The sequence below is a fragment of the Carettochelys insculpta genome, chromosome 1 (assembly GCF_033958435.1).
Source record: "Carettochelys insculpta isolate YL-2023 chromosome 1, ASM3395843v1, whole genome shotgun sequence".
Classification (NCBI taxonomy): Eukaryota; Metazoa; Chordata; order Testudines; family Carettochelyidae; genus Carettochelys; species Carettochelys insculpta.
In genome coordinates, this window is record NC_134137.1 from 109479564 (window position 1) to 109492627 (window position 13064).

The 13064-nt window shown below is 41.0% G+C and overlaps 1 protein-coding gene across 4 annotated transcripts in view; it reads right to left on the bottom strand.

Annotated features, from left to right (window-relative positions):
* The window catches only part of NALCN (sodium leak channel, non-selective), a 398131-nt gene that overhangs the window by 45632 nt on the left and 339435 nt on the right, over nt 1–13064 (bottom strand). For all 4 annotated transcript variants that reach the window (XM_074983150.1, XM_074983148.1, XM_074983149.1 and 1 more), the window contains 5 exons: nt 12000–12056; nt 11548–11668; nt 11315–11446; nt 4063–4230; nt 1903–2007 (listed from right to left, as the gene is read on the bottom strand). In XM_074983150.1, coding sequence (XP_074839251.1) covers nt 1903–2007; nt 4063–4230; nt 11315–11446; nt 11548–11668; nt 12000–12056 — 583 coding nt within the window. The remainder of the gene's footprint in view (nt 1–1902; nt 2008–4062; nt 4231–11314; nt 11447–11547; nt 11669–11999; nt 12057–13064) is intronic.

Genomic DNA, 13064 nt, shown 5'->3' on the forward strand with positions numbered 1-13064 from the left:
TTTGTTTTGTTCGGATACAGACTAACACGGCTATCTCCCTGTTACTATTCTGGTGCAATAGACCCACTTTCCTGATAAGGAGGCAAGTAACTTCAATAGTGCAGGGAAGGGACATTCTCTGTGTTGTCCCAAGTGCAGTGACTGAATTTTTGCCTGGCCCCTGGGGATGCAGGAGGGGGTATGGATGGAAGAGACTTCCTGCACACTTATCCCTGATGAACACCTGCCAGGGCAAGTCAGTGTGAACAATCTTTTCAAGCATGCAGTCTTAAAATCAAGCACCCATGTCCACATTTAAACTTGTGAGCAAGAGCAATCTGATTTTCTACGGTGCTTAGTACCCCACAGAAGTCTCAGTGACCTCAGGAGAGATGTGCTGTTCCATACCTCAGAGAATCACACCACTTCACTTAGATGCTCCAATCAGGCTTTCAGATTGGGTTTTCAAAAGTGCCTAAGTGAGTTTAGAGCACAAGTCCCATTGATTTTCCAGGGGACGTGGGATACATAAAGTGCCTCTATTCTTAGCTGCGGTCTACACTAGAAGCTTACACCACTAGAAACTAGGTGTGATAAATCTACACCCATGAGTGATGTAGCTATATTGACTTAATTTGTGATGTAGAGAGCAAAATTTTTTTCCTTCAGTCTAGCTACCGTATTCGAGGGAGGTGGCTTAAGGAGAGCTTCTCCCATCAGCTAATGCAGGTAGCATCTGCACCAAAGTGCAACAGTGGCACAGGTGCACCAGTGCAGCTGCACCAATGCAGCATCGTATGAGACCTCCCCATAGGAGCACGACTCATATGGAAAGTCAGGAGGGCTTATAGAATCATATAAATGTGGGTCTGAAAGGAACCTGGAACCACACATGTTGAGACAGGATCAACTGGACCTAGATCATCTTACTTGTCTTGCCTGTTCTTACAAACCTCCAGTGACAGGGATTCTACCTTTGGAAGTCTATTTCACAGATTAACTATCTTTCCAGTTAGATTCTTTCCCTCTATCTGACCTACATCTCCCTTGCTGCAGATTAAACCCATAACTTCTTGTCCTACTTTGAGGGGACATGGAAAGCAACCAATCACTGTGCTATTTAAAACAGCCCTTAACATATCTGAAGGCTATTATCAGGCCCTCCCTCAGTCTTCTTTTCATAAGACTAAACATGCCCAGGTTTTTTTCTTTTTAACTTTTCTCAGAAGTCAGGTTTTGCAGCTGTTTTATTGTTTTTGTTATCTTCCTCTGGACTCTCTCCCATTCGTACACATCTCTAAGATGTGGAACCCAGAACTGGACACAGTACTCCAGCTGAGACCTCACCAGTGCCAAGAAGAATGGAATAAATATTTCTTGTGTGTTACACACAACACTCCTGTTAATACACCTCAGGACGATATTACCATTTTATCAGCCATATCGCACTGTTAGCTCATGTTCAGTTTGTAATCCATTATAACCCTCAGTTCAGTACTTCACACTTGTTTTTATTCAATGTCATTTCATTCCACACCAGCTCTCCAATTTGTCAAGGTGATTTTTGTGCTTCTAAATCACTTAGGCACTTTTGAACACCCCACTCTATGGTGCCTAACTGTGGGTATGTAGGTCGGAAAATTTTGGCCTACACTTCTTAGGATGGGAGCACATCATTCTCTACTGCATTCACCTAGCCACATGAACAAGTGGGAATCAACTGGTGATAATAGCTTATTTTTTATTTTCAGCTTCAGTCTAAAAGCAACCATTTTGTTCTAATTGTACAAACGAATACAGATATGCCCATCTCCTTTTGATACACGAAATGCCACACAATCTCTCCTCCTTGTTGTTTTTCCCACTTGTTTTCTCCATTGCCCAGAGTATACTAGTATTTCGAAATAGAAAAGCAGTTCTTACCCTTGCGATGATGTGTGGATCATTGCACTTAGCTAGTTTCCCAGCAAAAAGCTGAACCCCAAAACTTGCAAAAACAAGCATTAATGTCAGCAAAAGAATGGACACCTGTCAAAGTGATATACAAACAGTCAAACCTTTTTCATACAAGCTGGAGGTGAAGGGCTAGATCTTCCAGCACAGTCTAAGAACGAACCTTCAGTGGTATGATTCTGACCTGGACAGGTGACCTTATGACACGCACTCTGCTCTACTAAGTTTTTAGCCACCGCATTTTCAACTTCAGCTGCACTGGAAGGTCTGGCCCCAAACTTAAAAATGGGACTCTCCCTAAGCTCCTTTGTGCTATGAATTATGATGTATGCATTGTGATTATGAATTACAATTTGTCATTTTATAATAATGTTGACATTTAAACTGATAAAGGTTTTTTTTTAAATTTTAAAACTTTTGTTACCACATCTTTTTGGTGATACCACTTCAACAACTTGAACTAACACTACATTTCATACTAATTTTGGCTCTTTCAGTCAGATAAGTAATGCTTTTTTGTAGATTTCCCAATGAATTTTAAGCTACTGGCCTTTAGTGTAGGCTCTAACTCAACAATCACTATGATTATTCTTTCAATTATGGTAGCACCTCAAAACTATAGTCATGGACCAGGACATCACAGTAGTAGGTGCTGTGCACATAGGCTACAGCTATACTACCTTCCCCTTTCGGAGGAGGAATGCAAATGAGGGAATCAAAAACGCACGTGAAATGTTGATTTACAAATCTTGCACTTCGTTTGCATAATCTTGCACGAGCGTGTTTCTGGAAGAGACTTTTCTGAAAGAAAATACAGCCATGTAAATGGGGATCTTTCAGAAAAAAAAATTCGAGAGAACCTTTCTGCCTGAAACAAAGGAAAAGTCTCGGAAAAATCTCTTCCGAAAATGTTTTCTGAAAAGTCTCTTCCAGAAACACAATCACACAAGATTATGCCAATTAAGTGTGACATTTGTAAATCAGCACTTTATTTGCAATTTTTGATCTCCCTCATTTTCATTTCTCCTCCAAAAGGGGAATGTAGTGTAGTGGTAGCCACACAGTCTCTTCCCTTTGAGCATAGGAAGACTCCTCTTAACTTCAATGGGACTTCTCATTTACTTAAATTTAAGCACATGTTCAAGTGCTTTGCTAGATTAGGATTTATGCATTAACATGTGCTGAGGCCTTATTCATTGACATGTACTGCCTCTACTGGCTGGCTGACTGTAATACCAGTGCAACTACCTGAAGAAGTCAGATATAAATAAATTGTGATGTAAACAATAAGTTAATAAAGTAAGTTAAACACTAGCCTTAAACTAAAAAGAGGGCCTTAACCATGCCCCTTTGTAATACTTTCTAACTGTCTCACACTAAGAACTGGCAGTGATGGAGACCTGTCTCTGCGAGTCTGAGTTTTCTTAGGTTTCTGTAGATCAGACAAATAAGTAGCCTGTGTGCCTCATTCTTTTTTCCCAGCACAAACTATGAGATGGGGTTATATTAATCTCTCAATAATCTTGTTGCATATAACCATACTAAGGTATGTGGAATAAACTTGTGAAAGAACTATTCCAGGTTGAATCTCTCTAGTCTGCTACTCTCTAGTCTGGCAATATCAGTAACTTGCCATCATTTTATTTAGCTGCATGACCACTTACCACGGGTGTGGCCGTCTACCCTATGGTCTCATAAAGTTTGTTTACAGTCACCAGTCCTGGTTCTCAGTGTTCTGCGCTAGTATTTAGTTGTAATTTACCCCCAAATACCTAGTAAGCAGTGGAAGTGTTGGCAATGCTGCTAGACAATACTGACCTCTCATGACTGGCAAATTCTCGTTTGGCACTGGGTAGGTTCTGAGGGTGCTGGATTAGAGAGGTTCAACATGTACTGTATCATTATTAAATCTGAATGAAAATGTGTCTACTTTATACTGGTAATTTCTTTTTTATTCGTTACTGCTTAAACTCCAATGGCAATTGTACTACGCATTTTCTCAATGACAGGTAAACAAAGTAAAACTGGTAAACAAACAGTAAAATCCAAAGCTGGATTACAGAAATACATTTTACATCATTACTCCTTTACCTCTTGTTTCATCATTGGAACAAAATAAATGGCACATACCAGGAAGATTTCCTTGAAGCCACTAAATAGCTCCCGTACAACTTTCCTCATTTGCGGCACCAGTTTGAAAATGCGGAGGGGCCGGAGACATCGGAGTATCATTAAGAGCTGAGCTCCGGATTTAGCAGGAACACTCTGAGGCATCCAGCAAAGGAATATCAGACTTACCTAGGGTGGGATTGAGGAAAGAATGAGCCATACAGATTACAATATATTACTTGACAAAGTAAGAAAAAAAAACAAAAAAAAGATAAAAACAAAAACCCAAAACAAAACAAAACAAAACAAAAAACAGAACGTCAATCCAAACTCACCTGCGTCCCTTAAAATATTGTAATTTTCCCTTTTGGGGTATGCTGGAAGGGAGAAGAGGCATAAGGGCAAGATTTTTAAAGGTATTTAAGTATCTAATGATAGCGACAGGTGTGTAGTGGGATTTTGGTGAGGGATTCCCAAGTGGGAGTCAGGTGCTTAGCTAGTCACTTTATCAAAATTCCACTAGTTACCTAGCTGCATCTGTAGGAGCACATATTTCATTAAAAACTTGGCTTAGGTGCACTCCTCAGGCACACAATGTAATTCCTGCATTTTTCTGAATGCAAGGACTGCACAAGTGTAAGGCCTCTTCAAATTGAGCGGCATACACATATACACAAATGTTTTATATATATCTAGAGGGAGATGACCTTTCTCCTTCTGTTTATGGTTCATATTTGGAGTCATTCATAACATGTTTATGTAGTTTTGAAATGATTAACAAGTATTATAACAATGGTATAGGCATGAGGGCTATGTCTACACTAGGAGCATCTCTCTACAGAAGTTGCTGTCAGAAGAGATATTCCGACAAAACTTCTGTTGACAGACTGGTCTACACATAAAAGAGGATTGATCTTATGATCTGCTCTGTCAACAAAAAGCCCCCCCAGAGCATCTACACAGCTTTTAAATGTATTTTGTGTATAGATGCTCATAGACATAGACCAGTACAATATATCATAGATGGTTATAAACCATGTTTATAAACATTATCCACTGGATTCTGTAACAATTTCTAACAACTAATTATTTATTAAAATGCCAGTTAATTGTTTTTAGCTCTTTACAGAGAATTTTAAATAGACTTTTTCCCCATTCCAAGCTCTGGGCTGTTCCTGAATTTCTGACTGCCAGAAGCCAGGACTGAATGATATGGTGACAATCAGATGTCCCAGTTTATAGGGACAGTTCCAATGTTTGCAATATCAACATCAATAACCGTGGGCTCAGCGCCCATTGGTGTCTGATGCCTCTCTCACTATTTCCTTCCACCTTTCCCTATCCAGTGCAGAGTGGCTTACTTTCTGTAGACTAGCTTTGCACCAATCTACTACATCATCTATCCATTCTCTGTGGGGTCTACCTCTCCTATTCGAACCATCCATTATGCCACATACTAGGGTCTTGATTTTTTGTTCGTCGTTCATTCTGCAAATATGTCCAAATAGTTGTAGCTTCCGTTTTATAACCTTCTGCAGCAGGTCCTCTTTCGGATGTATCTTCCTATATAGTTCTGCATTGGTGACCTTCTGCATCCATCCTATTCTCAGAATCTTTCCGTAACAACTCCTTTCGAACGCCAATATTCTTCTTTTCAAATCTTTCGTTATCACCCATGTCTCACATCCATACAACATACTGCTGAATACACACGTTTTCAAGACACCCAGCTTCATTCTTAAGCTAATTACTTTGCTTTTCCAGATCCTATCCATCGCCTTCAAACTCGCTCTTGCTTTCGTTATTCTAGTCACTAGTTCCTTCTTACAGTCTAGATCATACATTATGTTGCTCCTGAGATATGTGAACTTCTCTACATTTTCTAGTTCAGTACCATCCACACTGATCTTCCTTCCTATTTCCTTACCGCCAAATGCCATTGTTTTGTTTTATCGATGTTCATAATCAGTCCGTACCGCTTCCCTTCTTTGTTTAACACCTGCATCATTTTCGCTAGCTTCTCCTCATCTTCCTCAATGATAACTATATCATCCACGAACCTCAAGCTGTTAATTCTTTTCCTGTGCACAGATATATCCCTTCTACCTCTTCCTTGATCTTGTCCATCGCTCTCTCCAGATGTGCGAAGAAGATACTTGGCAATATTGGATCTCCTTGTCTCATACCTCTACTTGTTTTAAACCAACTTCCCAACTCCCCGCACGTTCTCACTGCTGCCTCCACATTATCACTGATATCTTTCAACAACCGTATCAGTCTGCTATCCACTCCGTATGACTCCAACACTGCCCAAGTCACTTTCTGATCTATACTGTCAAATGCCTTTTGAAAATCGATGAAGCAAGTGTATACGTTTTTGTTCTTTCCTTGAGCTCTCTCCGTTATCAGTCTTAGTGACAATATCTGCTATATGGTACTTTTATCTTTTCTGAACCCTGCTTGCTCATCAGCTATATGTTCTATCTGTGATCTTAATCTCTCAGTCAGTATCATCATCAGCACCTCACCTAGATGATTCATTAGGGCAATCATTCTGTAGTTCTTGGACTCCAATGTACTTCCTTTCTTGGATATTGTCACTAGCAGAGATCTTGTCCATTCCTTAGGTGCCTTCCGTTCTTTCCATGCTATATTATATAGTTGGTGTATTTCCTGAATCATGCTTTCTCTGCCATATTTGATCATCTCTCCCATGATCTTATCATTTCCAGGGGTCTTGTTCTTTAATCATTTCACTGCTTCTTCTACTTCCTTCTTCGAAATATCGGTCTCACTCTCGATGCCGAGGGGAGATCTCTCTTTCAATTCTTCAATCAGTCTCTCTGAGACGCTTGGGTCCAACTGTGCTTTGTATAGATCAGTGCAATATCTCATCCATCACTGCACAATCTTCTCCCTGTTCATGAGCACTTCTTCGTTCTCATCTTTGATTGCCATCTGCTTCGGTTGCCATTTCCTATTAATATTCATAATTGTCTTATACACCTCCTGGGTCTCACATTCGCCGTAATGCCTCTCGATATCTTCACATTGCTCCTCTAACCATTTCTCCTTATCCTTTCTGGCTGCTTTCCTTGCCTCATTGTATTTCATCCTATGTTGCTGTTCTGCCATCTCAGAAACATCTCTTCTGATCTTCAACGCTCTTTTCTCTTGAACCCACTTTCTTTCGGTAGCCAACTTATTGACCCAACCACGCTCACTCGATTGGTATTGAGGACCTTGTTTATCTGGGCGATGTCCAAGCCAGCATCTTTCAACATTTAGTTGTACTAGCATCAGATTTCATACGTATTGTTGTTTGACAATCAGCGCATTGACACACGTCTGACCAACCCTCCTCCTTCATCCAGGCTTGGGACTGGCATGGAGCTCTCATTGGCTTCATGGCAGAGTTAATATTTGCAGCTTTGTCATATATAGGACCCTGTTACCACACATGCCTTTTTCTGATTTTTCACACTGGTTACCTGGTCACATACTGGACAGGGATGGATCACTTGATAATTGCCCTGTTCTATTCAACCTCTCTGAAGTATCTGACACTGGTCACTGTTAGAAGACAGGATACTGGGCTAAATGGACCATTGGTCTGACCCAGTATCAGCATTCTTCTGTTTTTATTTACAAAGCTATCCCTAATATAAAGTGTTATTTAGACAGGGGGATTACTTAGTTGTATATGTGCAAGCAACGCAAGACCCAGATGATTACTGCCACTAAGATTAAAGCAGCAAAAAGACTTACTTGTGATTTAAAAAAAAAACTAAATAAAATCAACAACCAGTCTAGCAAAACAAGAAGGATAGACAGCTGTTACTGAATTTCTTTTGTATCTTCTGAATATTCTAGGAATGTTTAGAAGACAAGAAGTGATTTTCCCCCAAACTCACAAACTACAACAACAAGAATTTTGAGAAACCAATGCTGCTAGCAACTTCAGCTACATCTACACTACAGCAATCTGTCAACAGAAGTCAGAGTCAGAAGAGAGTTCCAAACAAAACTTCCGTTGACAGAGTGCAGCCACGCAGAAAAGCTAATTGGGAGAGCACTCAGCTCTGTCAACAGAACAGCTGGACTGCCCATTGCTCTCTTGACAAAAGAGGCACCCAGAAACACAGCTGACAGGGCTGCCCATTGTCTTGGATGCCTTGTCTGTCGAGAGAAGACCCCCCCCAGAATGTCCACACAGGATTTTTGTTGACAGGACCTGTCGACAGAAGGCACTTTTCCTTATCTGGGAGAGGCAGAAGGTTATCAGCAGAAATGCTGAGTTTTGTCGACATACTGTTTTGTGTGTGGATGTTCCACCAGTTTTGTCAACAAAACCAGGGTTTTGTCGACAAAACTCTCTAGTGTAGACCTAGGCTTTGAGTACAGGTTGATCATGACAAATTATACGCAGCATAGCTGGGACACAGACTAATCTCTCCAAGAGTTAGTCAAACCCATTAAATTTGTTTCAGTAGCAGTTCAGATCAGACTGAAAAATAACACTTTATATCATATTTATTAGTCACTGATTTCATAGTTTGCTTTTTGGGTTTTATTATCTACATTATATTTTAGAAACTTTGTGTATCTCTCTGTCCATCCATGAGTCTCTTTATTCAAGAACATCTTCTAAATGGTAAGATCTAGGACCACCAAATTTGGTATGCAACTTCCTCTTCCAATGCAAGGTAAAGGTTTGGTTGTGCCAGGACAAAGGGATGCATCTGGAATCATAGAATCACAGAACGCTAGGACTGGAAGGGACGTTGAGAGGTCATTGAGTCCAGCCCCTGCCCTCATGGCAGGACCAACTACTGTCTAGACCGTCTCTGATAGACATTTATCTAACCGGTTCTTAAATATCTCCAGAGATGGAGATTCCACAACCTCCCTAGGCAATTTATTCCAGTGTTTGACCACCCTGACAGTTAGGAACTTTTTCCTAATGTCCAACCGAAACCTTCCTTGCTGCAGTTTAAGCCCATTGCTTCTTGTTCTATCCTCAGAGGCCAAGAAGAACAAGTTTTCTCCCTCTTCCTTATGACACCCTTTTAGATATCTGAAAACTGGTATCATGTCCCCCCTCAATCTTCTTTTTTCCAAACTAAACAAGTCCATAGCTGCGTCTACACGTGCACGCTACTTCGAAGTAGCGGCACCAACTTCGACGTTAGGCGGCGAGATGTCGAAGTCGCTAACCTCATGAGGAGATAGGAATAGCGCCCTACTTCGACGTTCAACGTCGAAGTAGGGACCGTGTAGACGATCCGCGTCCCACAACGTCGAAATTGCTGGGTCCTCCATGGCGGCCATCAGCTGGGGGGTTGAGAGATGCTCTCTCTCCAGCCCCTGCGGGGCTCTATGGTCACCGTGGGCAGCAGCCCTTAGCCCAGGGCTTCTGGCTGCTTCTGCGGCAGCTGGGGATCTATGCTGCAGGCACAGGGTCTGCAACCAGTTGTCAGCTCTGTGTATCTTGTGTTGTTTAGTGCAAGTGTGTCTGGGAGGGGCCCTTTAAGGGAGCGGCTGGCTGTTGAGTCCGCCCTGTGACCCTGTCTGCAGCTGTGCCTGGCATCCCTATTTCGATGTGTGCTACTTTGACGTGTAGACGTTCCCTCGCTGAGCCTATTTCGATGTTGGGCTGAGCAACGTCGAAGTTGAACATCGACGTTGCCGGCCCTGGAGGACGTGTAGACGTTATTCATCGAAATAGACTATTTCGATGTCGCAACATCGAAATAAGCTATTTCGATGTTGGCTGCACGTGTAGACGTAGGCCATGTGACTGTTTCTCATAAAACAGAAAGAGAGGGCTCTGCTAGTGACTACAGAGGGGCAATAAGAGATCAGAGATAGGGACCAGGACAGGTATAACCCCACTGGGCCAACAAAGGTGGCAGGGAGAGAAAGGGACTATCCACTACATATAGAATATGTCTGTTTGTATGCCTGTCTGTCCCCAAGACAGAGGACAAGCACCCCTCTTTAGGCTGTGCTCGTTACAGCTACAGTGGCCACAGACTGGTGCTTCCCAGCTGGCTCCAAGCTGAGGCAGTGAGAGAGGGATGGGCTCGTCCCTTCTTCCCAGGGAAGCCTTGTGAACCTCTCATCCCCCTAATCCTAAAACAATGTTCTAAATGAATGAAAACAAAACTTATCTGAGGTAAGGACCTGAGCAAGAGTGGGTAAATCTTCTAGTTATATATATTACTCATCTGTGGCCATCAGTGGGCATAGTGCTTTACAAAAAAAAAAAAAAGAAAAGAAAAGTAAAGGTAGAATTTTGTATAGTTCAGAAAATAGTATTTCCATTGCATGAGAAACTCTGACACTTGGCAAATGTTTTTTCTTCTAAATAAGAAACTCAAAATTTGAAACTTGTTATAGAACAAACATTTGATTTCAGGCTAACAAAATGCTTTGCTTCAATCAGATAAAATATTTCATTTTTATAACATTATAACATTATAAAATATAAAATATTAAATACAATACATGTAAAGATATGTTAAAATATTTCAATTTTACATAAAGCCAAAGCTGAAGAATAAAAAATATACAGTTGAAATGAAATATTTTGAGCTTATTAATGAACTGGTTTGAAAAACAAAAGGAATAAAAGTTAATCAATTAAAAATTTTCTTGTTGAAAATTTAGTTAGAATCAACATGTTCCTGCAAAAAAGTTTCAATTTCAATACAAGTGCCTTTTTTTTTTTTTTTTTTTGCTGATTTTGACCATTCACTATGGATAGCCAGGTCTAATCGAACTGTAATATGCAGTAAGTGATTCAACCCTAACTTTTAACATCTATTCTATGGACAGAAGATGGGGATGAGGTGGGAAGGCAAGGAATGAATGGTGAAGAGCCAGCTACACCAGCAGATTCCCTTACCCCCAGACGGGATGAAGCAGGGTCCAGATTTGGATCCAAAAGTTAGGAAGAACTGAAGTTGGATGTATAAGATAAAAATTATAAGATAAGAGAAAAATTATCATGCAATGGGAAACCTATATTAGCACATACACTTACCACAACTGAGGATGCATACCAATATTCATATACCTAAACTCTCATTTGTAGCTGCAGTTGTCAAGTTTGCATGTGAAATTGTGGTGATAGCATGCTCAAATTACCCTCACCATTCTGCATGATTTCATTTTGAAAAAGAAAAAAATGGTCTCATATATTTAATAAATACATATTCAGAAATATGAAAACAAAAATGTTACAGAAGTATTTAAATTCAATGCTTACAAGATATATAAATATATCCATGACTCCTCCAAAGTCCCTTATGACAGCTGTTGGTGTAAAAAACAAGCCATCTGCCATAATCTTCAGATTAAGCTCAATGCTCATGAATATTACAAAAACATATTCAGCAATCTGGAAATCAAAGTGGAGATCAATCACAATTTAGTAACAAGCAGAGGAGAAAAATAGGATGGTTGTGCTTTGTTAAATATGAGTTGATTCAGTAACGCTACCTGGAGTGTAGGAGCATGCATAACTCTTCTAAAGGGGGATTCAAACATCATAGAAATGCAGGAGCATATGGTAACAATGATCATAACCCAGTCCAGGTAAGTAACCAATCCCAGCAAATCACTGTGGAAAAATATACAAGGACACTCATTAAAACAGTAACTTGACCAGTGTTACCAACTGAATGTTAAACATATAGTTTAGCTAAGGTATTCTGTGAAAAATCAGTTAATGCCAGAAGGAGGCACTTGAAAAGTCTCACTAAGTCACAAATGCATAATAAAGCTAGAGAAATGACAGAACAAATATAACAGAAGAAAACAATACCTTCCCATGAACTCAAAGAACCCGCTCCCCCAAACACAGAAAAAGAGAAAATTTAAGCTGAAAAGTAAAATGAACATTGATATGCAAAAAGTTATCAAACAAATTAAATGACTTTTCCAATGCTTACTAGAGCTGATGGTATTTGGTATTTTTCACAGCTCCGGTAACAGGATCTGTTTTAGAACTATGAAAAAAGAAATGAGATATTTAAAATTCAGCAATTTAAATGGCATTTTTGTGGCTATTGTTATAATTGTGGTGTGCATGCATCACCTCAAAGCAATTAACTGTCTAGCTTAACGCCTGACATCCATGACATAGTCTAAAATGGCTTAGTGCTCAAATGCTATGTTTTATTTAAAAACTAAAAAAAAAAATAGTCATAAGCCATATCCAATTTTTGTTTCAGGTAATTTTACGTCAAATTACCAATCAAAATAGTCACCAGAATTTTAATGTATGGCACAGCTTGAGCAAGACCGCTGTACAGTGACTTTTTAAAAAAACTTTTTAATTTAAAATCCAATTAAGTTTAACTCCAGCTTTTACAATTAATAGCTCACTTTATTTAGTTTTGGTTTTCTGAGGGAACCCCCATCCCAGTACATTCATCCCTCGCTATACAAGCACAATTGGTTCCTAACTTTTTGCTCGTAGGTGAAAACTCGTAAGAGGGACACTAAATTCCTATTAAAATACTTGTAAAAGACTCTGATTGGTTCCAAATGCTCTGAGTGGCAGCAGGTGGTGCTGCTTTTGGAAAGGTAAGTGCACCTGGGGTTGGGAGGGGGTTAAACCTGTAGGTGGCTTAGGTGGAGGAGGTGGTAGCTTGTTCCTCCTGGCCACAGCAGAGGTGCGGTGGGCTGGGGCGGGGTGGAATGGGATGGAATGGGTGTTGGGAGCAGGCTTGGGGAACATGGCAACTGGGCGGGGGGGCGGTGCTGTGGGTCTTCCCCGGTGTCCCAGCCAGGGACCCCGCAGCCAGCTCGGCTCCAGCCACAGGGCTGTGGGTCTCCCCGCTCCCTGGCCTGGGACCCCGTGGCTGGCTGGGCTCCAGCTGAGGGGCTGAGAGTCTCCCCATTCCCCAGCCAGGGACTCTGCGGCTGGCTGGGATCCAGCCACGGGGCTGCGGGTCTCCCCGCTCCCCGGCCAAGGACCCTGCAGCCAACTGGGCTCCAGCTGTGGGGCTGCA